The sequence below is a fragment of the Elephantulus edwardii genome, unplaced genomic scaffold (assembly GCF_000299155.1).
Source record: "Elephantulus edwardii isolate Elephantulus edwardi_28Jun2011 unplaced genomic scaffold, EleEdw1.0 scaffold00116, whole genome shotgun sequence".
NCBI classification, from domain to species: Eukaryota; Metazoa; Chordata; class Mammalia; order Macroscelidea; family Macroscelididae; genus Elephantulus; species Elephantulus edwardii.
Window position 1 is genome coordinate 4727716 of NW_006399866.1, and position 25361 is coordinate 4753076.

The 25361-nt window shown below is 46.5% G+C and overlaps 1 protein-coding gene across 2 annotated transcripts; it reads left to right on the forward strand.

Moving 5' to 3' along the window:
• Positions 1 to 8341: 8341 nt before the first annotated feature.
• On the forward strand, positions 8342 to 23072 carry ST6GALNAC6 (ST6 (alpha-N-acetyl-neuraminyl-2,3-beta-galactosyl-1,3)-N-acetylgalactosaminide alpha-2,6-sialyltransferase 6). Of its 2 annotated transcripts, XM_006892523.1 has the most exons (7): positions 8342 to 8481; positions 9563 to 9617; positions 11964 to 12054; positions 12828 to 13007; positions 17923 to 18329; positions 21709 to 21816; positions 22862 to 23072. In XM_006892523.1, exons 2-7 carry the CDS (start codon positions 9592 to 9594, stop codon positions 23049 to 23051), a joined length of 1002 nt encoding a protein of 333 aa, XP_006892585.1. In that variant the 5' UTR covers positions 8342 to 8481; positions 9563 to 9591; the 3' UTR covers positions 23052 to 23072. The 2 variants fall into 2 exon arrangements, with proteins under 2 accessions (XP_006892585.1, XP_006892586.1); XM_006892524.1 differs by lacking the exons at positions 8342 to 8481; positions 9563 to 9617; positions 17923 to 18329; positions 22862 to 23072 and having other exon boundaries at positions 12040 to 12054; positions 21709 to 21774.
• Positions 23073 to 25361: the final 2289 nt, after the last annotated feature.

The window sequence follows — 25361 nt, forward strand, 5'->3', positions numbered from 1 at the left end:
TGTTCATATCCTGTGCCCATTTTTCTATTGGATTATTTACCTTTATCTTGTTGTGGTGCTCAAGTATTTCATAAATTCGTACAGGAGGATATTGCGCCTCCTTCTCCGGCAGAGCATCTGGTGGATTCGAACCGTGTTCCTCTGGGATTGCAGTGCAGCATCTTGCCACTAGGCCACCAGAGCTCCCCTACTACGCATGATTTTTAAACGCTAATGAAAAAGGAGAAACTCCAGCTGAGAGACAATGCACTTGAAGAACTAAATCAGCATATATATTTGGAAAAAAGGAATTTGTCATTCAATAGGGTTGAGGATTTGCTTTATATTTCTACAGGCACAGAAACACTGTGGGTACCATCCAGAGACAAGAAACCTTGAGATGAACCAGATGAGGCCATACTCTGATGAGGACAGAGTTGCAGAATGGATAGGTAGAATGGCAGGTAATACCAGCTACTGGGCATACAGTAGTTTGGGGAATTATCACCATTACTGCCACACCTGGCATGCCTTTGCATCAAAATATTTAAACCTTAGATTATGTGAATACATGGCATCAAGATTCTGAAAGGTTATGATCTCAGAGACAAATAAAATTAAAATGTGATTGGAATACTATGCACTTTTGCATTACTCCAGTAAAGTGGAATGATACAGAATGGAATTGGGATAAGATTAAGAAATACATTATGAATCATGGATTCACAGATGATATACTGAAATTACAAGCTCAGATCCATTCTACTTTTGATAAGCAATTTAATTATTTTAAAAACCTGGATATTCTGTGAGGATTAAGTGAAGAAATATCTAACCCAAATCCTTTTGATCATATAGAGATTTTTGTAGGTACTTCTGTGAGCTTATTTAGCTTAGTTTGTTATATTTTTTTTGTATATGAAGGATGGAGAGAACAAAAATAACCAAGAATGAATCAAAGAAGAAAAGAAGCCATGCTCACCTAGATGACAGCATAATTATGACAAAAACAAAAGGGGGGAAACGTGGGAAGACAAATATAAAATTAAATATTAGTAATTAACCAAATGCTATATCAGGATATGAAGGAGGCGTAAATACAAGCTGGGATTCCGCCTGAGACAGGTCACAGTGGTTAAGCACCAAGGCCAGACCTAACAATTCCTGGATTGTATTTACTAACCCCTCCCTCCTGAAAAGAAAATGGTTGATAGTAGAGAAAATCTCAGCTTCATTTGCAAAAGATTTGTGATTTACTTCCTGGTGATTCTCAATATAGCCACAGAAAGGCATGGCTTGGGGGCTTCAGTTTTTGAGCTGTTCACCCCTGCCTCAATGCTCTCTGTTTTCTCCTCTGTTCTTGGTGTCCTCCCTGTTTTCCTCATTCTTGATGTCCCATCTCTTTCTTTATTCTTTTTCCTCGGCTGATTACACCTGGTCTTTAGGGCCAACACACCGAGGAGCCTCTGTCTTGGTCCTGCCCTGCCCCAGGGTGGGGTTTATTTGCTGAATAACCAAGAACTTTGCCACAGTGGGGTAGTGAATAAACAGGAATGATTCAGCCACTGCTTCTGGACAGATGAGAGACCCCATTTCTTCTGCTGGTCTGATAACTGCTGTGGGATGAGTAGGGGCAGGACCCTCCTTACCTGTTGAGGAGGAAGGGGACACTTCGATGTGCAATCCCCCTCCTGTTTGGATTTCGTTTTCCCTGTCTATACTCCAGCCTCCTGCTTGAATGACTGCCTCTTGTCTTTGGAGACTGGAGGGTTGGAAAGAGAGCCAGTGACTCCCAACCTGAAAGTGTTTTGTTACTTTTGAGTCCATTTGACTCATAGTAACCCTGCAGGAGTGGAACTGCCCCTAGTCTGAAATCTCTGTAGAATCCGGATGCCTTGTCTTTCTTCCTCAGAGCAACGAGTAGGTTCAAACTACCAACTTTTCCAGTTAGCAGCAGTTAACTATATGCTACCAAATTGCTTTAGAACTGTCGTCCTCCAGAAAACTAAACACACTGCCATCCAGTCAATTCAAACTCATAGTGACCCTATAAGGTGAAGTAGAACACCTCTTAGAGTTCTCAAGGCTGTAAAATCTTTTATGGAAACTGATATGCTTTTCTTTTTCCTATAAAGTAGTTGGTGGTGGGTTGAAACTTTGGATTCTTGAGTTAGCAGGATTCTGGAACTGTCCTGCCAACAGAGCTCCTCAGAGGTGTCTTGGAGCTTCTTTTTTAGCAGGACTGGGAGCCAGGTATTCATGTTTGAACCTCATTACCAGGTGGGGAAAGGAACTTCTGACCTTCTGGATACTGGTGGGCTCTGGCATCCTGTATGTAGTTCATGCCTCATCTGACTTGGCTCAGGCCTGGCTTGCTGATCTCATGCTTTGTCATGACCACTCCAGTCTCTGTCCATGGAGAGTCAGGTATTTTCTGGTTCTGGGTCCTCTGTGCCTCTACCAGCAAGATGCCCAGGTCTTGGCAGCTTAAGCTTCTAGAAGACTCACTTGCTGCTAGCTGTGCTCTCTGGTTTCTTCTTCAGAGGTGTCTCTCTTGGGCTCCTTCTACACCCAGAGGGAGAGCAGCAAGAGTCTGAGTTCCCTGGGACCTGCTGAGGAGTCTTAAGAAAATCCTGTGCCCCTTCTGGGGTTTGGTTTCTGTTTCTGTAAATTGGGTAGCAGATAAGTGCAACCATTCACTAAGGTACAGGAAGGGTGCTCATACCCCAAACCCCTGAGTCTGGAGCAGAGGTCAACTCACTCAGGTAATGGAATTGAGACTCTGAGAGTGGAGGAACCTCTACTGCACTCAGGTTGGGGAATTCTGCTGAGATTGGGTACAACACCCATGTATGTTTGTCCTGGTGTGGACATGGACAACCATACAAAAGGCACAGCCATCAGCAGGCCTAGGCCTCAGATAGAACAGGCTGGTGACTAATTAACCAGTCAGATCAGGTGGAAACACAGCTCTTCCACTAGCCATCTGTGTACTTTCTGAGTCTGTTTCTCCTGCTAGAAGTGGGGTAACAATAATGCTGAGCACATAGATTATTTGAAGAACTCAATGAAGTATGTTTACAAAGCATTTTGCATAAGAGCAAGTAACCCCAAACTGGGAGCTACTACTTGCCTCATCCCTGTTGAGGTAGGTGGTATTATTGTTGAGGTGGTTATGATTGTTGAAGTGACTGTAATAAATGGTTGAGGTAGTTGTTGAGGTCATTGTAATGGTTGTTGAAGTGGTGGCTTTTCTTGTTGGGGTGATTGTTATTGTTGCTGAGATGGTTGTTATTGTTGGGGTAGATGTTATTGTTTTTGAGGAAGTTATAATTGTTGAAGTAATTGTTGTTGAGGTGTCTGTAATTGTTGTTGGGGTGGTTGTTATTATTGTTGTTGGGTGATGGTAATTGTTGAGGTGAGGTCCAAGAAGGGGGGACAGTTCTATAAAAGTGTTTCCTTGAAGGTACCTTGCCCCATGACATGGTGGGCCTGAGCTGGGCTGATTAACCTCATCATCTTGGGACCTCAGTCCCTGGCTTGGGAACAGGAGAAGGGGCCTGGGCAAGGCCCTACCCACCCCTAGTGTAGCCCTCAACCCTTGCCCAACGCCACAGGGGCTCACCTTCTCTGAGTCTGGAGCAGCAGCCAATTTCATCAGGCTTCTAGCCTGGCTGCCCTGCCCAGCTCAGTAGTTTTCCATCAAGTCAGGCTGTCTGAGGAGCAGAGAAGGGGGCTGGGACTCAGGAAGCTATGGACCTGGACACAGGAAGGGGTAGGGAAGAGGGAAGAGGCCCACATCCACCCTTGGGGCCCCAGACTGCCTCACAGTGTAAGGCCTTTATTGCCTAGAGAGCTTCCTGGCAACTGCTTTTATTTTTACCAGAAACAAAGTAGTATTAAATGACCAAATTAGTGCAAAGCAAACAACTTGGATCATTCATAAAGCAAAAAGAGACAGTGCCACCCACCCCTCCCAAGCCAACTATCCCAGTAGGGGAGAGACTATTGCTAATAATTGACTATGCAAAGGTATTCGTGGTTTGTGACACATCAAGAATAGCGAAGAATGGAAATCCCAAACCACTTAATTGTGCTCATACCTCCACATAGAACAAGAGGCAGCTAAGTAGCTATTTGAACAGAACAAGGAGATGCTGTTTGCTTTAAAGTCAGGGAAGATGTGTATCAGTATTGTCTCTCAACACGGTGCTTATACAATATGTGTGCAGAACATATACTCTGAGGAACTGGACCCCATCAGGCCTGGAGAAAGGCTCATTAGCCACCGTATGCAAATGGCATAATTTTGCTTGCTGAACCAAGAGGACTTGGTCAATTTACTGATGAAGATCAAAAACTACAGCCTTCAGTATGTATTATACCCCAACATAGATCTAAGAACAAATCCTGACTATCAATAAGCAACATCATGAAAACACAGAAAATCTTGAAGTTGTCAAAGATTTCATTTTACTTGGATCCATTATCAATCAATGTGTGCCATGGATTGAATTATATCTCCCCAAAATACACATATTGTGGAAATGATAGAATGATCTGATGAACCATTGTAAAAGGATTAAGGGTAGGATGAAACCAACACCTTAGGGACCTTTTATCTCACAAGAGATAAGAGGTGGGGGGAATTAAAAAAAAGATAAAAGAGAAAAGTCAAAGGGGGGGTGAGCATGAGGAGAAGAGGGAGCCAGAAGAAAAGTATATCCTTTGGACACAAGTTCCTGTGCTTGGAAACTCCAGAAAGGGGGAAGTAAAGCTCTAGGAGAGTATGTATTTATGTATGTATGTATGTATTTATTATATATTGTTGTTGTTATGTGCCTGTGCTTGGAAACTCCAAAAAGGGGAAAGTAAAGCTCTAGGAGAATATATATATATATATATATATACACTTATAATATATATATTGTTGTTGTTATGTGCCTTTGCATCACCTGTGACTCATAGTGACCCCTATGTACAACAGCCCTAAACCCTGCTTTGTCCTGTGCCAGTCTCACTGTCTCTGATACACCCACACCCATTACTCCAGTCACTGAATCAATCCACCTCATAGAGGGTCTTCCTCTCCTGTGCTGTCCCTCTACCCTCTCAAGCATGACATCCCTCTCCAAGGACTGATCCCTCCTTGCAACATGTCCAAAGTATGTTAGACGAAGCTTCAGAATCCTTGCCTCCAAGGAGCAGCCTGATTTCCTCCTCTCCAGGATGAAACTGCTCATTTTCTTAGCAGTCCATGGTATATTCAATACTCTTCTCCAGCTCCATAGCTCAAAGGCATCAATTATTCTTTTATCATCCCTAGTCATTGTCCAGCTCTCTGATGCATAGCAAGTATGGCAAAAACCATGGGCTGTTATCGGGCACACCTTAGTCTCCAGAGTGACCCCATTGCTCTTCATTACTTTGGAGAGGTCCCTAATAGCAGACTTTCCCATTATGATACATCTTTTAATTTCCTGGCTGCTAGTTCCAAGAGTGTTGACCGTGGAGTCAAGCAAACTAAAGCTGTTAGCAATCTCAATCTCTTCACCATCCATCTTGATGCTACCAATTGGCCCAGTGGTGAGAATCTTTGTCTTTTTTATATTGAGCCTCAATCCATATTGAAGGCTGTAATCCTTGACCTTCTGCAGTAAGCACTTCAGGTCCTCTTCAGTTTCAGCAAGCAGGGTTATGTCATCTGCATAACAGATTGTTGATGGATCTTCCACCAATCCTGATGCCAACCTTCTCATAGAGCCCAGCCTCCCGGATAATCTGTCTGCATATAGTTTGAAAATGTATGGAGATAGGACATATCCCTGGTGTACACTCTTCCCAATTTTGAACCATGCAGTGTTTCCTTGTTCTGTTCTGACGACTGCCTCCTGGTTCAAGTATAGGTTTCACATTAGCACAATCAAGTGTTCTGGGATTCCCATTCTTCTCAGAATCTGCCACAGTTTGTTATGATCAACACAGTCAAACACCTTTGCATAATCAATCAAACAACAGATAGGCATTCTTCTGGTACTCCCTGTTTTCAGTCAAGATCCATCTAACATTAGCTACAATATCCTTAGTACCATGGCCCCTTCTAAACCCAGCGTGGACTTCTGACAGTTCTCTGTTGATGTGCTGTTCCAGTCATTTTTGGATAATCTTCAGCAGAATCTTACTTGCATGTGATATCAATGATATTGTTTGATAATATCCACACACTATTGGGTCACTTTTCTTTGGAACAGGGACAAATATATATCTCTTCCAGTCAGTTGGCCAAGTATATATAAAATTCTAACACTGACTGACCCTTCTGTGACAGTCTATAATTCTTGGCTGGATTCAATAATTTCTTGCAAGGACCATGATAACAGACTATATTCACAGTTAAAGGACTTTATTAGAGAAGTAACAGATAAAAATTCAGGCTTTGGAATGCTCAGGATACAAATCTTGGATTAGGATAAACTCTTAGAAGGCCTCTTCCTGCTTGGTCTCATCCTGTTCAGGCATGTGGTACAGAACTCTTCTAACTCTGCTGATAAATGCACAACTCACTTTGCCAGTAAACCATGCTCAAAGGGACAGCAACAATAACATTGTAGTAACACAGTGGTTACAAAATGGCACAGTATTGATTATAGGATAGCTAGCACAGGAAGGGCAGTGTTTCATTCTGTTTCATTCATTTTATTGTACAGAGAGTTGCTAAATCAGAACCAACTGGATGACATCTAATGATAACAAAGAGCAACAAAACACGTGATGTTTGGTGATAGTTACATTTTTCACATTGTGTGAGCAATTATTTATTTCCAATCTGGTTGTTCTGTTTCCATTAATTTACCTTCCCTGAGCATCACCCCACTCAAGCCGTATAATTTTTCATTAAATACTAACTGTTAGGTCTTTTAGAGATTATTACCATGTCAGAAAGCTGGATAAGACTAGGGATGATAGAAGGAGAATTGATGTCTTTGAGCTGTGATGCTAGAGAAGAATATTGAATATACCATGAACTGCTAGAAGAACAAACAGATTCATCCTAGAGAGGGTAAAATCAGGCTGCTCCTTGGAGGCAAGGATTCTAAAGCTTCATGTGGCATTCTTTGGACATATTGCAAGGCAGGAAGGCGGGATCAGTCTTTGGGAGGGAGGAGGGACAGAGCAGGAGAGGAAGACCCTCAATGAGGTGGATTGATTCAGTGACTGGGGTAATGGGGTAGGTATGTCAGAAACAGTAAGATTGGCACAGGATAGAGCAGGATTTAGGGCTGTTGTACATAGGGTTGCTATGAGTTGCAGGTGACTCCATGGCATATAACAACTAGATGATAATGGGTGATTGTGTTTATGTTATGAGGCAATCTATCCCTTGGTTAAAAAGTGATCTCCAGAAGTGAGTAATCTCCGGGGATATTTTTGTTTCTACAGGCCCAATAAGTCTGTCTGTTTATAGGAATTTGAGGTTTGATTAAATTTTTCTCTCCTTTTACATAGGGCCTGTGTCCCTGATCAGAATAGTTGTTAGTGATAGCTGGGCATCGGGCAACATCTAGTTCTCAGAGTTTCAGGATACATGAGACTTTGGTTTGTGTGAGCTGTAGACTCGTTTCTTCTTTAACTCTTTGGCTGTCCAATCCCTTATTAATGTTGACTTTAGTTGTTATGTTTACCATCACATACAATGATGCAATGAATATTTCATAATTATAAGGAGAAACATTTTTCGTCTTTGAACTCTGTGAGGTTTCACATCTCCCCTTTTCCAGAGGCAGTGAGAGGGTGAGAATCAGTCAAGGCCACACAGCTAGTACCAAGGAGAGCTGGCCTGGAATCCAAGCAAGGCCCCTGTAGACCACAGTATTGCTCAGCCTTGCACGGTTGGCTGCAGCCTTCACTCAGAACAAAGGACATGGGCTATGGGGACAGATTTTTTTTGTAAATGTTTTCATTTCTATTTATTTATTTTAATGAAAGATTACAGAGACTTTGGATTTCCATTGGGCATAGATTTTGATACATCCAGGCTAGTGGGCGTCCAGAAGGCTGAACTAGTTCATGAAGTGCAGTGCCTGGGCTACCACTCTGGGTGCAGGCAAGTGGGCAAGAAACCAGCGACCCTGAGTGAGGCCGTGTGTTCTAGACTTCTTTTTTTATTTGACAATTCATCAAGAAATAAAAAAAGACAGAAAGAGTATTGTTTTTGTTGTGACTATGGATTGTACGGAGACATAACGGACCAGGTCACTAGGCCCTGCTAGGATCCAGGTCAGCTGCCCCGCACAGGCGGCGTTCAGGGGCGGGGCCACCGCTGCCCCTCGAGGCTCCGCCCATTTCCCCCGGCCTGGATTGAGGCGGCGCTAGGACCCGGCGGGCGGGTGCTGCGGCGTGGCCTGGGCGGCCTGCAGAGAGCAGACCCCCGCTCTCGCTCGACTCCCGGCGCCATGTGAGGTGCCTCCCGGGCCGCGGGGGGCCGGGTGCTCCCCCGGGGAGGTGAGCTGCGCTGTGTAGGGGCGGGCAGTGGGACTGAGATCCCGAGAGCGAAAGGGGAATCGGGACCTCTGGGAATGGGGGCTGATGCGTGACTCCGGAGGCTCCCCATATCCTTTCGCCTTTGGTATTGGTGCCAAGGGATCCCCGTCCAAGGGATGTCTTGGGGTTCATTGGCCTCTCTGCTGCTGCCTATCTCATTAGAGCTTGGGGACCGTGCTGCTGTCTTGCCTCCCCTCTATTCCCAGCTAGGGCTCCGGGAGTTGAGGGGAGCTGGGGAGGGGTCGTCCTCCTGAGGGCTCGGGGTGAGCCCCTCCCTTAGGGGGATCCGAATTCTCTGTTGCCCGATCATTTCGGGATTCTGCGCGCGCCCCCCCCCCTTTACCCCTGAAGCTCTCCTCCCACGCGGGCATTCCAGTGAAACTGGAGGCATTCTGGCCCTGCGAATGGCTCCTGGGGCTGGAAAAGGCAAAGCCCCAAAACTGAGGCAGGGCGCTGCCCCCACCCTCAGCCCAGGAGTTCAGCCTGCGGACCCAGCCTTGGGGTTCGAACTCACGATCCTCGGGTGGCTCCCCACTATGAGCAAGTCACTGCCCAGCCAGGCTCTTTCCCAGTGCGTGGCTAGCTGGGTGCTGGGCACACACCAGGCGGCCTCGGGCTGGCCCCAGACCTGGGAAATCCGAGGGCTGTCCCGCACCCGGTTAGTCCTTAGTCGCGGCTCTGGCTGTGCCCTGGAAACAAGTGTCTAAGCAAGGCTTCACCACCCAGAGGGTGGGTGCCTCTCTGAAGCTTAGTCTCCTCTTGGAGAAAAAGAAGAAGATCTATATGCTCCCAGCACACATTTCCTTGCTATTTGGGAGAATGCGCTGGGCTGGGTGGTGAGGTGGCGGTTAAACTGGCAAAATTCCCAGAGACAGACCTTGAGCACCAGGCCTTGAGCAGGACTACTAGCCCTGGCACTGCCTGAGCCCCTTCAAGTTCCCTTCCTCTAACCGGCCACAGCTGGGCCCCTCTCCCATTTGCCTTGCTTGAATTCTTTCAATGGCCTTGTGAGTTACCTGCTGTTATTATTCCCGTTTTACAGATGAGGAAACTGAGGCTCAGAGAGGTCACATGGCTTGCCCGAAGCCCCCTAGCCAGTAAGTGGTAGAACTGGGATTCGCACTTGCACCTGAGATGCTGTACTGACCATGGCCTTCTCAGAGCAGGATTGTGACCGGGCTGACCAGGGGGACGTGGTCCTGACTGAGGGCACGGCTCAGGCAAAGGTGGGAAAGTGGTGGGTAGGCCTGGGGACTGGAGCGTGAGGCATCCCTCCCTCCCCCAGAGGGTCATGAGAGGGGAGCCAGGGTAGAAAAATGGCTGGAGAGTGGGGCCTAGAGTGGGGCCTTGGATGTTAAAGGCTCAGGGGCCCTGAGAACATCTGGTGGCTTTTGCCCCAAGGGCTTTGAGGCCAGGGACTGACTCCTCCTCCCCTCTCTGATAAGCCTTCTGCGCCCTGGGCTGCAGCATCTGGAGTCGGAGGTTGGGTTTGTTTAGAATCCCTGGGGCCTCCCTGCCTGGCTGTGAGGGGACTGCCGTGGAGAAACCTGACGCTGGACATGGGGGGGGGGGGGCGGGGGAGGTGTGATGGGCGGGGCCAGGACCTAACCAATCAGGAGCCGTATGTGCCTGTGTAGTCTGTTTTGGCCTGAGGTTCTTTGGTCTATTCCTGGTGGTTGTTGTAGGAGCTAACAGGTCAAATAGCCGGCCAAGATAGTGGCTGTGCGGTCAGGCCTCTCGTACTGCTTTCTGAATCTGTTGGAGGTAGTCTGGACATGTGGACTCCCTTATAAAGCTAAACTCACTCGCCTGGGGCAAATTCAGACTCTTAGTGTTCCTGATGAGCAGAGAGCTACTCTGTTTCCAAATCTTTAAACTCTAAGGAAGCAGATTGCCACATTGTTCTTTGGACTGGCCGCTGGGTTCTACAGACGTTTTTCTTAGCAGTTGAGTATCTCACTAGATGGAAAGAATGATGAGGTCTGGGGAGGAGCTCAGCCCTGTAGAAGACTGGTTGAGTGAAGAGTGAGTGGCAGAGCTGAGATTGTTCCTTTGTTAATGGTGGCCCAGAGCTGGAAGGGACCAAGACCACATTGTCTCACTGAGGTCCTCATGCCCTGGGTGGGAAGGGCTGTGTTAGGGCCATTTGACAGAGAAGTGGTCTGAGGATAGTGAGATAAGTGACCCACACTAGTCAGTGATGGAGTGGAGACTAGAACCAGATCTTAGTCTTCATTCTCCTAACTACCAAGATCTTAAGGTTAGTGAATGATTTGTTCACTGATACTCCCATGCAATGCCTTTCTTCTGTAGGCAGTTAGGTGCAAGAGAATGCGAGGACTTATTCTAGCTATGCACACAGTTAGGGGAGAACCAGAGGGAAGCACCTAGAACATCCCAGGCAGCGAGGATGAGCAGAGGTCTGTTGAGTGCAGGAGGAAAGGGTGTTCCAGGTGGAGGGGACCGTTTATGTAAGACCTGGAGCAATGAAAGGAAAGAGGTTTGGGAAACTGTGTGGAAGAAGAGTGATGGTTAATTTTGAGGTCTGTCTGGACACAAACCAGGAACTTTAAATTTGCCTGAAGGTGCTAAGACACTGAAGAAAGAAGCTTGCAGTTCCATCATGGTAATATAAGAGTTTTACTAAGGGGTTAGAGAGTGCTGGTGGCCCACTGGTAAGGAGCTGCACTACCACTCCAAAAGTACATACTTCGAATCCACCAGCAGCTCCTGCAGAAAAATATGAGCAATCTCCTCTCTTATTTTATGTGATTTATAGCCTCTGAAAACCTGCCAGAGGGTCAGCTATGAGTGGGTTCTGACTCGTTAGCATGCAAGAATGACAACAACGAAGGGAGTACTGACTGAGGTGATTCCCTGGGCAGGAGCTGGGTAGGTTTGAGTCTCCATATCCCCTGGAGGGAGGAAGGGGAATGTTTACAATTCCAATAACAAAAGTGGCAGGAGGCTAGGGCCTTGGACCTCCAAGGCCACCCTAGCAAGTGTTACATAAGTCTGACTTAGCAAGGCAAAGTGAGCTAACTGCAAGCAAGAGTGTAGCCATATTTGGAGAAGCCTGTTCTGGTACAAGGCCACTGGGATTCGAGCCAGCATTTTGAGCAGTGGGGATGGGGCATCTGCTGCCTAGTAACAGGTTCCCCCAGCCAGGGAGCCAGCCTTGGGCCTCCCAGCTGCTAAAGAAAGCCCAAGAGGCCTGTTCAGCAAGGAGAGAGGGCAAGAACGAGGGGCAGGAAGAGACAATGTGGTCTCAGGTAGGTCCCTGTCCTTTCTGGGCCTCCGTGGCTCCACCTGTAAAATGAGTATGGCCCTGCATCTTAAAGTTGTGACTTTCTGGGCAGGAGAGCAGGTGTAGGCTTGTACTCTTTGCCCAGCTGGGCCTGGGGAAGTGTACCTAAATCATAAAACTTTCTGGCGGTTTGCAGGTGTGAGCCCTCATCCTTGGCCCCCAGCCCATCTGCAGGACCCTGGCTTCTACCCCCCCGCAGACGCCACAGAGAGATGAGCAGCAACAAAGTAAGTACCCCTCTGAGCCGCTCCCTTCTTCCCGTGAAATTGGCTTCCTGATCTGCCCAAGACCCTGGCCGCTGCAAGTCCCTCTTCCCTGACAGCGAGCCTGGAAGCTTGGTTTGAGCCCTCCTTGGGTTGCTGATCTGCTCTGTGGCCTTGGACAAGCTCCTGCCTCTGTCTGGGCCCAGACCCCGCCTTTGTCCACCTTGGCTTGACAGGTCCAGCCCAGCTGTGGATTCTTGAGTCTGCCTTGCAAACCCTGGACAAATAAACCCCAACTTGAGACACCCCAACAGTGCATGCAGTTCTCTGACTTCTCTTTTATCTCAGTTCCTCATCAGAACACCACCTCCCTGGTTTAACCAAATGATAAATATCTATGTACAGTTACTGTTTGAGAGAGACCTGAGTCTTCTTGCTCAGATGCACCACTTGTCTCCAGGCGTTCTCCCAGCAGCAGTCCTTCTGAAATCCACGTCTAATCTAAGCCTCCAAACTCTCTCTGAGAACCTGCCAGCCTCCAGCCCCCCACCCCCCATGGGCACTGGGGTACAGTGGGAAGGAGGCTGACCTGGCCCTCTGAGCTGTAGGTGGAGATAGAGGATGACAGCTTGGATACAGTGTGGTCAGCTCTGCGATGGCGGGTGGTGCTCTGGCTGCTGTCAGGGATCTCCTGGAAGGAGGCCCATTCCTGAACTGACAAGGGAACAAAGAGCGGGGTTAGATGAATGACATGCCTGCCGTGTGGCTGGGCCCTCACTGGCCTCTCTCCTCTCCAGGAGCAGCGTTCAGCAGTGTTCGTGATCCTCTTTGCCCTCATCACCATCCTCATCCTCTACAGCTCCAACAGTGCCAATGAGGTCTTCCATTATGGCTCCCTGCGGGGTCGCTTCCGACGCCCCATCAACCTCAAAAAGTGGAGCATCACTGATGGCTACATCCCTCTCCTTGGCAACAAGGTAGGGCCAGCCATTTGGGGGGTACCCACCTGGTTGATTCTCATCATCATCCTTTATTAGCAGCTCCCTCCCCTCTTCCTCTTCTCTCTGCCACCCCTTCCTCACTGAATGAAGTGAAGGACTGTCGAGTCAGAGAATTTAGTTTTCAGTGACTTTAGCCCTTTGCTCTGGTGTGATCTTGGATATGTGCTTTGTCCCCTCTGGGCCTCAGTTCTCTTCAGGGTTCCACCTGTGGCACTAATATTCTACAGTCTCCTGACCCAGAATCCCTTTGGAAAAGTCTTGCCTCTATTTCTCATTGACTTCTGCTTCTGCTGAGAAGTAAGTTATCCAAGACTTGGATGCTTGATCATCCTGAGACCACCCTCCCTGTGAGGTCAGCATTACCGTCTTCCTGAGTGGATGGTGCCATTACCAGTCAGGGCTACACAGAGAGGGAGGGGAGGAGCTGGGATCAAACTCTAGCTTGACAACCACAACCATCATTCTTCTGGAACCTCAAGGCCACCCCACCCTGGAACATTCCTTTAAATCTAGTTTTTTTCCCATTGCTTACACAGTACTGCGCCAACCTCTGCTGAGTTAAAGAGATGTACCAAACCCAAACCCGCTGCTGCTGAGTCACCTCCAACTCTCCATCTGGTTTTTTATTATTTTATTATTATTACTATTATTAGTGGGTGTGTGTGTGTGTGTGTACCATCAAATTGGATCTGACTGGTACAGGAGGAGATTGTCCCTCCTTCTTCAGCAGAGCATCTGGTGGATTTTTTTTTCATATAAGGAGCAAATAACTTTTGTTACATATAATCTAGACACAAGAATCAGATGGACTACATTTGTACACAGAGTTATTAGAGAAGCTCAACATCATCAGTCAAAACCAGGCCAGGTGCTGATTGTGGGAAAGGCTTTCAATCACTCATGTACAAGTTCAAGTTGAAACTGAAAAAAAAAATAATGAAAATAAGAACCAAAATATGACCTTAAGTCTCATCCCACCTCATCTCAAGAATCAGTTTGAGCTATTGAACACTAATGATCGAAGGCCAGATGTGTTATATAAGAACGTCAAGGATTTTTATCCATGAAGAAAGCAAAAGGTCACTACAAAGACAGAGAGGAAAGAAAGATCAAAATGTATATCTGAAAGGACTCTGAAATTGCACTAAAAATCAAGAAGCCAAAGCCAAGGGCAGAATTGCCAAAGTAACAGAGATGAACAGATTTCAAAGGGCAGTGAGAGAAGACAAAAGAAAGTATTATGAAAGAATATGCAAAGAACTGGGGTTGGAAAACAAAAAGGCAAGAACTCACTTAGTATTTCTCAAGCTGAAAGACCTGAAAAACAAATTCAAGGCTTGAATTGCAGTACCAGAGACAAAATCCTGGATACCAAGGGTAAAATCCTGAACAATCCAGGACAAATTAGAAGTAGATGAAAAGAATACACTGAGCCACTGTATCAAAAACAAATACAGATATACATGACAGGAGTCCAGAAGAAGGCTGCGTAGTGGAGTGGACTTGGGGCGGGGGGATTGTATAACAATGAAAGAACTGTTCTTCTGCCCTTCAAAGAGAAGCGTGAACTGGGGAGGGCAGGTGGAGGTTGGGCAGGGAGAAAAGTGCAACAATGAACGAATGGAAATCCAAAGTCTCTGTAAACTTTCATCAAAATTAATTTAAAAAAGGCGGGGGGAGAAATACTGACATAGAACCATTTCTGGAAGTAGCGTATGATCAAGAACTGATGTTGATAGGGACCGACTGCTGAAAAGAAGGCTTCACTGGGGCAGATAGACACTTCAGCCTTTGATTGGCCTTGGCCGTCACAGCTCTAAAAACAAACAGGATCTTGATAAGCTTTATTAAGCTGAAGTTCGAAGTATAGCAGATTAGGAACCAGTTTGGTCCCTCAGCCTTTTTCAATTTCTCATCATCTGATGAATTTGAACCACTCACCTCTGGGATTGCAGTGCAGCTTCTAGCCACTAGGCCACCAGAGCTCACCACTCCACCTGGTTTTTGAGATGATGAGTCTTTACCAGAAGAGACTGTTCCATCTTTTCCCCCACAGAGTGGCTGGTGACTTTGGACTTCCAGTCTTTTGGTTAGCAGTCCAACATGTAATGCACAATGCCACCAGGACTTTAAGGAGGCTTAACTCACCCAACTCACTGCCATCTAGTCCATCCCACCTCCTAGCAAACCTGCCCATCTTTCTCCTGAGGTGGGGAAGCAGCTTGTGGATTTGATTAGCAAAACATTAAGCACTTCCCCACCAGGGGTGTTTATAAGGAGGCTTGAAAATGTCAAATAGGTTTCCACTCACAATGACCCTCTGTCAGGTTGCTGAGGCTGTCAATCACAATGGGAGGAGCTCACCTGTTTTTCTTTCATGAAGCTGCTGGTAGATTTGAACTACCTGTGAGGGGCAGCCTTTGGGTTAGCAGCATAACTCCCTATTTGCTAGGCCGCCAGAGCTCCCTGAAGAGGTATCATCTCAACTCATTGCCGTCAAGTCGGAACTGACATATAACTGACCCTCCTGCGGTTTTTCAGAGGCTGTAAATTGTACAGGAGATTGATTGTCTATCTTTTCCCTGCAGAGTTACTGGTGGATTGTTGTTAGGTGCTTTGGAGTTGAGTACGATTTATAAAAACCCTATGAATAACTGATCTTAACCCTGTCCTCTCCTGTGCCATTCTCCTCATCTCTGACATACTTAAGCCCATTGCAGCAGTCACTATGTCAATCCATCTGGTTGAGGGTTTTCCTCTCTTTTCACCAAGCTTCCACCCTTCCAAGCATGATGTCCCTCTCCAAGGCATGGCCTCTCCTAATAACATGCCCAGAATATGTGAGATGAAGGTTTTGTTATCTTTACCTCCAAGGAGTGTTCTGGCTGTATTTTCTCTAAGACCTATATATATTTGTTCTTTTGGCCATCCGTGGGATATTCTGTACCTTTCTCCAACACCAGAGCTCGAAGTCATGAAAGGCTGGTGGATGGAGAGGCTGAATGTTATTATTCCCAGGGTCTTCTATTTGGCCTGGATTGGCATGAAACCTGGGTTGTATTTCTGGAGTTCATCCTATAGCCCTCAATTGCTGTGGGGACAGAAAAAGAATAATTTCCCTCAAACTTGGAGCCTGCCTGCATTCCTGGGGGATGAACTCTTCCCTCCCTTCTCCCCTGACCCTCCCAGTTTTTCATCAGAATTTTTTCATGTGTGTGTGTGTGTGTGTGTGTGTGTGTGTGTGTGTGTGTGTGTGTGTGTATATTTTAGACTTGGACGACTCTGGACACACTCATGTTAGGAATGTACCACATGTGGAGGGGCAGCTTAGCACCTGAGAATGTCTGTATTTTTTTTTTAATTTTTATTTTTTATTATTTTTGTGTGAGTGTACCATCAAATCAGATCTGTCTGGTACAGGAGGAGACTGTCCCTCCTTCCCCGGCAGAGCATCTGGTGGATTCGAACACTGGAAATCAGGGAAACAAGAAGATCCCTCAGTGGGGGTACATGTGACATGTTGCTTCAGCTTGGAGAAAGGGCTCAGGGATTGTCTGGAGGTGGTGACATTTGAGCTAAGCCTGAGGAAGTGAACCAGGATATCATGGGCAGAAAGTAGGTCCCAATACACAGTGATCCTAAACTGCTTATTTCACAAATGGAGAAGGCTTTCACATCCTTTCCTTAACAGTGAGCTGGTGGCTGTGAGTTAGAATGCACTCAAGTGGCTACAGATTTGGGTGGAGTTGGTGGTTGTTGCTTCTAGTAATCTTAATTGTGAGTGATGTGGAAATATCCAGCTTGCTTTTGGGAAGCTGTCGTGTTGTGGGGTGGGGGGCTGTGCTGAAGCTGAGACTGGGCTTTGTAGCCCTATACACTGGCTTTTGATCTTGGAGGGACCTCTGGTGGTGTAGTTTATAGGGAATTGTATTTCTGACCCAAAGGCTGCAATTCTAGCAGTTCTACTGCTCGCTTCGGCAGCACATATACTAAAATTGGAACGATACAGAGAAGATTAGCATGGCCCCTGCGCAAGGATGACACGCAAATTCGTGAAGCGTTCCATGTTTTAGACCCTGAAGTTAACCAGTCTGTAATGAAGGCAAACTCCTTTCACCTACAAATTTCTTCTTTGGATACAAAGCTAAGTGGATAGTCCTTAAGGAGGGACTGTTTAAAAAAGAGGCAGGGAGAAGAGAAGAAAAAAAAAAGCGGTTCCCCTGAAGAAAGACAGCAGTTTCTTCCCATGCTATTTACAGCGTTGGAAACCCCCTAGAAGATCAGCTATGAGTCAAGTCCAGCTTGATGGCAATGAGAGTTTTGAGTAAGATCCTGGCCCTGCACTCCTCCGCTGTGTGATTTTGGGGACGTCCTAGTGAAGCTCTCTTTTTCCTGCTTGGTAACTCCTCCAACCAAGTGACCTTTGGGTTTTAACATGCTCACTTTGCCTTGCTGATCCTTTTGCCTTGAGCACCTTTCCCCTCAGAGCCTTCTCGTCCTTTAGTTCTCAGCTTATAGAGGCCTCCCGGGACCACTTTTCTGAAGTCGCCTTCCTCCAGTACCTCTTGATCTCCACCTCCCTCTCCATCCCATTTTCGTTTTCCCCTTATACTTATGACTGACTACCTGGCATTAGGTATTATTTCCTATGTTTACTCTCTGTCTCTGTATTTGTGAACTTCTTGAGGGCAGGGGCTGGGTCTGTCTTGCTTATTAACTATGGAATATGTTCATTAGTCAGCTTTCTATAATTATATATTGAATAGTCAGTAAATGGGTCTCATTTTTCGTGTCTCTATGTTGGGTATAATAATTCCTGTTTTCTGGAGACCTTCGAGTATGGGGCCCAGCATGGAGTGACCATGATAGCTTTTCTTTCCTTATTCTTCAGACGCTGCCTTCTCGGTGCCACCAGTGTGTGATTGTCACCAGCTCCAGCCACCTGCTGGGCACCAAGCTGGGCCCTGAGATTGAGCGGGCTGAGTGCACCATCCGTATGAACGACGCACCCACCACAGGTTACTCAGCGGATGTGGGCAACAAGACCACCTTCCGCGTGGTTGCCCATTCCAGTGTATTTAGCGTTCTCCGGAGGCCCCAAGAGTTTGTCAACCGGACCCCTGAAACCGTATTCATCTTCTGGGGCCCCCCAAGCAAGATGCAGAAGCCCCAGGGCAGCCTTGTGCGAGTCATCCAGCGGGCTGGCCAGGCGTTCCCCAACATGGAGGCCTACGCCGTCTCTCCTGCCCGCATGCACCAATTTGACGACCTCTTCCGGGGTGAGACGGGCAAGGACAGGTACCAGCTTCCTGCCTGCCTCCTCTGGCCTGCCCTGCACACCACCTCAGCATGTCCTGCTCAGAGGGCCTTGGCTCCCAGCATGCGCTGCTCTGAGGATGTGATGATTACCCTTTCTTAGCACCTTCTGGTCAGACTGCCTAGGAGAGTTCTTGTTATATCCAACTTAGCATGGGTCATTTCTAATGTGCTCTGTGTGGCTCTGCCTCCTTAGAAGGACTTTTTCCCAGCATGTTTTGCTTTGAGGTCATGCTCCGTTCCTCAGGCCCTTGTCCTGATGAGTGTCTACAAGAGAGCAACCTCCCAGCAAGTCTTGATCTGAAGACAGCTCTGTACCCAGCATGCTTTTCTCTTCCTAGCCTCCTCCACAGACCTTTCCTCTTAGCAAGCTTTGCTTTGAAGAAACAAGAGGTCCCAGCATGCCCTGTTCTAAGGTTACAGAGTCACCCCTTCTAGAACTCCCTATAGCATGCCTAATGTAAAGTCTTGGCTAATTCCCAAGGAAATCTTGCTTAAAGCACCCTGTGTATGTCCCAGTCTGCTCTAGTGTAAGGATAGATAAATCATTCCCAGGATGCCCTGCTCTGACTAATCCTCCTAGGAGAGCTCTCTAGCATCTAAGCGTAGACCAGTGCTTTCCAATAGGTAGGTAATTAAAATTTTTATAGTATCCATATTGAAAAAAATTAAAAGAAGTGAAATGAAGTTAAACTTTTTAATTTATTTAATTCAGTATGCCCTGCCTATAGATCCTGCACATCATGATCTGTTGAATTTATAGCTAAATATTTAAGGGGTTTTAGCCACTATAAATTTTTAAGAAATAGTTTCTAGTTGTACATTGCTAGATTGAAACTTACATTGAATTCTTCGAAATTTTTCTATGCAGATGGTCCTGTGTGTACAAATAGAAGAGGCAAGGACATTTTAATTTCTTCTTTTCCAATGCATATGCCCCCCCCTTAAAGACTCTACTATATTGAGTGAAAACTTAGAGTAAATTAGTTCTTTATTCAATAACGCATACACATTTTGTTTTGTGACAGTAATTGTAATCTCCACAATAAAACAACACTCTTCCCTCTTTCTTCATGTGCTTTCCGTTACCATTCACACTTCTATCCCTTCTTGCCTCTTGCCTGGGTATCCCTAGGCAAAACTCAGCCCTTTTAATCTTGTATGATTGATTGTTGTATGGATTTTGTGTTTCCCTAGTATTACTGATCACCTTATAAACCAGGCTGTTGCTTGGCTGAAAGTTGGGTCAAAGGTATAGTTTCAGGTTCAGGCTTGAAGGGTGACCTGAGGCACTTTGGTGTTCCACCAGTCTCTATCACATCTGTAAGTGTGTTTTGAGGTTTTAAAAAAAGGATATTTTTAGTTCGGTCTGCATGCCTTTTGTTTCTCTTTTTCTTTTTTTTCACATCAGACAGGTAATGTGCCAATGTTGTAACAAGGTTTAAGGGAGGCATGTGTCATATAAAAGCATGAACATCCAATCATCACACTTAGGAACCAAAAAAGTACTCTTGTTTCTCTTTCTTGTATTACTCTGGCTAGATGAAGCTATGTGGCATAGTGTGTAGTGGGTTGCACTGGTCATCCAGAGGCTGCATGTCTCCAGTGGTTCGAATCCATCAGCAGCTCCTCAGGAGAAAGATGGACAGCTCCTTCCATTGTAATGTATAGTCTCAGCCACCTGATAAGAGGGTTACTATGAACAGCACCAACTGGACGGGCCTGAGTGAGTGTGCAGTGGCTAGAATTTTCTGGCTATAATGTACTTTTTTATTGGAAATGGTATAAGTGGACTCCTAATGTTAAAGGAATTGCTTTTTCCTGATATTAAGGAAAGGCCATCAGTGTTCCATTATTGAATATGGTGGTCATTGTGCGTGCTTATAGCTGTTCCTTATCAGGTTGGAGAAGTTTCCTTCACCTAGTTTGCTGAGTTTTTATTATGGCTGGATGTTGAATTTTAGAACAAACACTATTTTTCACCAATCATGTTATTATGTGGTTTTTCTTAAAACTGGTAGAGTATATGATTAATTCTCAGATATTAAATGAACATTTTGTTTCTAGCATACATCTCATTCATTTTTTCTTAATCAAGTTTTTTCATTGATAGGTTTTATTTGTTAGTATTTTGTTGAGAAGTTTTATGTTTATATTCATGAGAGATATTGAGTTATAGATTTTTGGGAGGGGGTTTGGTACGTTTTTGCCTAGTTATGGGTAATGCTAGCTTCAGAACTGGGAAGTGGTTTCGCTTCTATTTTCTGGAAGAGAATATTATATTGGTGTTGGCTATTCATCAAATTTTTAGTAGAATTCTCTAGGGAAGACATTGTGTGTAAAGAGCTCTTTTTCAGAAGGTTTTAAACTAGAAATTTTATTTCTTTAGTAGAAGTAGGATTGTAGGGAGCTCTGGTGGTCTAGAGGCAAGAAGCTGCGCTACAATCCCAAAGGTTCGAATCCACCAAATGCTCTGCTGGAGAAGGAGGGGCAATCTCTTCCTGTGCCAGTTGGATCTGATTCGACAGTACACAATTAAAAAAAAGAAAAGAAGCAGGATTATTAGGAAGTTGGGAGTTTATGGTTTTTAAAGAATTGACCCATTTTTTTCTTAGTTGTCATATTTATATATGCAATGATGTTTGTGATATTTTTAAATTATTCTTTTAATGTCTACCAATAGCGATAACACCTCTTTCATTCCTGATGTTAGCAATTTGTGTCTTCTTTATCTCTTTTTTTGTTAGTCTTTTTGTTAGTAAGAGATTTGTCTGTTTTTTTAAAAAAAACTTTTCAGAGAACCACTTTTAATTGAATCAGTCCAAAATATTTTCAGTTCAGCGTTTGACAGATGTCAGAAAATGAACAATTTGCATCTCTTACATTATTTTTTTCATTCTGTCTTTGAAGTCCTGTGTGGATTCCACTCTTCTAGCATGTCACAGCCACAGATGAGTCTCCACGTATAGCTCCTGGCTACTGTAGTTGACAGCACAGCTTGAGGGTCTTGGCTGCTTCTTCCATGTTTTGCTTTGAGAGACTCATATGGCTACAGCTGCTTCTAGCATGCTGTGTGTTCATGCTTACTCTGACCAGTCTCCCAGGATAGTCATGTCTAGTATGCCCTGTTCCCTCTCTTTCCCTGAATATCTCTCTCCACATCCCTTTTCTCTGCCCAAGTGAACCCTCTGCTAACATACCTTATTTCTGTAGGAGGGCTGGACCCAGAGTGTCTGAATTGGGAGGCAGTAGATGGGTGGATGAGAGGAGATACGGGAAATCCCAAGAGTTGACTGTTCCTCCCTGCTTACTCTCCATCCTTGCCTGCGTACCTCTCATCAGGACCCTTCTCTGCTCCCAGGGAGAAGTCTCATTCGTGGTTGAGCACAGGCTGGTTCACCATGGTGATTGCAGTGGAATTGTGTGACCACGTGCACGTGTACGGCATGGTCCCCCCTTACTACTGTAGGTGAGTGTTCCTAGCCAGTCCCCTTCCAGGACAACTCCTGGTTGCTGACCATGGGAGGAGCTGGGGATCCTGCAAAGCTTGGCTGGGGGCACCTTAAGATCTCTAGGACATGACATTCAAACTGTTCTATAGAGATCCAGGCTCCTGGGGGGAGAGTCATAGGTCTCTACCCTAAGCTTGAAACAAAACACAATAAAATCTCCCAAAGCTGCCACTGTGTCAGGCAGGTTGGAATCACCCTATATGGTTTTCAAGGCTGTAATCTTTATAGAAGCAGATTCCCACCTCTTCTTCTGTGAAGTGGTTGGTGGGTTTGATTGGTGACCTTTCAGCTAGCAGTTGAATGCTTAACCGCCGCGTCATAAGGGCCTTTCCATCCCAAGCTTAGCCAGAGTTTATTAGCAATAATTGTTATTATTATTATTGTATGAAAAGCCCACTACGTGACAGCGACTCTTTGATGAGGGCTGACCATGTGCCAAGCATGGCTACATTTATTATCTTGTTTACTCCTCACAGTAACCATAAGGATCAATACCATCATCCTTCCTAACAGTCCATAGCTGAGAAAAACGGAGGATGTTTTTGTCAATGGCCTAAAGTTCCACAAAGATGAAGAGGTGGATCACCCTCCAGAATTTAGAGTCCATAGGGCCCTCCTGGGGCAAGGAAAAGCTTCATTGCATTAAAAAAAGTTTGATGATCACAAAACTTAGCATACCTTATACCCATTTTACAGACAGGAAAACTGAGGTCCAAGGTGGGGTAAAGTTTTCCCCCTATACTGAAGTCCTATAGCAAGCAGGCCAGGGCCCCAAAGCTTCCATTGCATTTTAAAAAAAAAAGTTTGATGGTCACAAAACTTAGCATACTTTATACCCATTTTACAGACAGGAAAACTGAGGTCCAATGTGGGGCAAAGATTTCCCCCTATACTGAAGTCCTATAGCAAGCAGGCCAGGGCCTGGAAAGCCCAGACCCCACCCTGGGCAAGGCTTCCACTGGTGCCCACCCTGCCCTTATGGCTCCATCTGCTCTGCCCCAGCCAGCGACCCTATCTGAAGCGCATGCCCTACCACTACTATGAGCCCAAGGGGCCGGACGAGTGTGTCACCTACATCCAGAACGAACACAGCCGCAAGGGCAACCACCACCGGTTCATCACTGAGAAGAAAGTGTTCTCATCCTGGGCCCAGCTGTATGGCATCACCTTCTCCCACCCCTCCTGGACTTAGGTCACCCAGCCCATGGAAACTTCACGAGAGACACAGGAGAAGCGGCTCTCAGCTCTGCCACTCAACCTCAGAGCATCTCCTGGCCAGTCAAGACTGGCTGGAGTGTTTCCTGGCCAATCAGGGCCTAGAAGATGATATATCCTCCAGCCAATCAGGGCCTGGTTATATATCTTGGCCAATCAGGGATGTGGGATTCTATGTGGCTAATCAGGGGTGTTGGGATATATTTCTGTCCAATCAGGGTTTGAGCATAGTCAATCAGGGTATGGAACTGTCTCTGAATCAATCTGAGGCCAAGGAAGTGTCCTTTCCCATGAGGCTTTGGTTCAGAGCCCCAGAAATGAACTCCAGATCACTCCTCACTTTAGTGGGAATTGGGGTCTTATCATAAGAAACTAGAAACTTTGTGTGACTCCATTACCTCTCAGTGCCAGAAAAAGACCGTTATGTGGTGGTGGAAACTGTCTGGAGGTGAACCAGAGAATTTTTGGAGGCAATGAGAAGACCCAGGAGGTAGAAGTCTAGAATTTGGGTCCAGATTCTGCCAAGTGACCTGGGGCAAATCTCTCCCCATCTCTGGGGACCCTTCAGGTTCAGAAACCCTTTCTTTACCTCCCCTACTGACCTGACCCTTGGGTCTGTCCTTCTTAAGATAGGACCCCCTCAAGCTACCAGCTTTTGCTGGGAGGCTCAGACCACTGGGTGTTTGGGGTTCCCTGTACAAGTCCTTTTAAAAAACTTTAATGTATTTTTGTGCAATGTCCCCCCAGTTTGGGGATTAACAGGAATGGGACAAACCTTCAGTTATTTTCCTAGTCTTCTCACTAACTTTAGCTTAGCTCTTAAAGGGCCATCCATTTCACCATCTAGCATTAAGCACTTCCACTTGTTGGAGGAGCCTGGCCTTGTCCCTTGGGCTGAGGAAGGGGTGGGATCCCAGTTAGACTTGAGTTTCCTGTGGCTCTTTTGTTTCGAGCCACCATGGCTGCTGGGATGGCTGGAGGCGGCTGGGAACCATGTTGCCTGTGTTCTGTCCCCTTGCTTTAGATGGCACTTTATTGCTGAGCCTCAATCGATTTGCCCCTGCTCCTCCAGATCCTGAGAGGGAAGACTCAGAGGGCTTCCTGGAGGAAGTTGTAAAGATGAAGGGGTCAGACAGATGTGGAGGCCAGCAGGCAGCCGATTGCACATTGGGGTGAGGGGCTGGTGATGGCCCCAGACTTGATTTTGTAATGATTTGTACAGGAATAAATGCACCTAAGCTCTAGCTTGCCTTCTCGTATCTCCCAGTCTAGCTCAGTCCTCTTTGACCCAGCGCTGTGAGCTTCCTGAGGACATTGACCACCTAGAACAGGTGGGCACTCACAGAGAAGTGGGAGGGTCAGCTTCCATGCATCTGCAGCAAAGGCTGGCTTCCTTTGGCCCTGTCTTCTCCTGCCTGTGTGACCTTCACCTCTCAGAACCTTGCTTCCCTTGTCTGGGGAAAGAGACCAGCTCCCAGGAGTTCAGGGCAGCAAATTCTGCCTTAGTGTCTTCCACAGGTCGAATGGGAGGGCTTCCAGTGGGAGTCCTACAACACAGACTACACCACAGGGTGCCAGAGGAGGTGAGGTGTTTCCCCTGAGGCCTAGAAGCTGAGGAGTCATGTAAAGGTCTGATGGGAGAGCTTCTGGGCTGGGAGAGGGGGTGAATAATTCTTTCAATAGAAAACCGCCCAGGTCTGCGGGAAGGGGCTGGAGCAAAGTGAGCATGGGAGAGAGTGGTAGGCAATACGTTCAGAATGTCTAGGGGTACAGACCCAGCCCAGCAAGGGAAGTAGGCAGGCATTCAGTGCTGGGTGGCAGGGAGGTCACAGGTGGAGGGAGAGAAGGTCAGAATCTCAGAATCAAGCACTTGATGCTTGCTGACAGCTTCACAGCAACAAGCTTTGTTTGCTCCAGGCTGGCAGGTGAAAGGGGTCCCTGACTCCAAAGCGATTACAACCTGTTTAGGCAGATAAGATGCCGCTGGGAGCAGAGGCTGAACAAAGGGTAACTGTGAGACACGGGCAGCAAGTCTCTATGCAGGGACCTCCCAGCACCCTGGGCTGCTGGGAAAGGAGAAAGAGAACTCTCCTTGGGCAGTGGGCCAGCTGGATTGGTGGCTGCTAGAGCCATTGCCTTTTTCAACTCACATGTGCATTTGTACAGTAAGCAGAAATGTGTCACTATTCTAGGTGCTCTGCCCAGTGCTATCAATGTGTGAGGGACACATTGGGGAGTGGGGAGGACATGGTCTCCACCAGTGGGCAGTGGGGCCAGTTAAGCTGCA

Bases quoted from the DNA above. Each gene is read 5' to 3' on its own strand.
- ST6GALNAC6 (XM_006892523.1), top strand. From the start codon at position 9,592: ATGGCTTGCCCGAAGCCCCCTAGCCA. The intron at 12,055-12,827 runs GTAAGTACCCCT...TCTCCTCTCCAG, and splicing joins GAGAGATGAGCAGCAACAAA to GAGCAGCGTTCAGCAGTGTT. The intron at 18,330-21,708 runs GTACCAGCTTCC...CTCTGCTCCCAG, and splicing joins GGTGAGACGGGCAAGGACAG to GGAGAAGTCTCATTCGTGGT.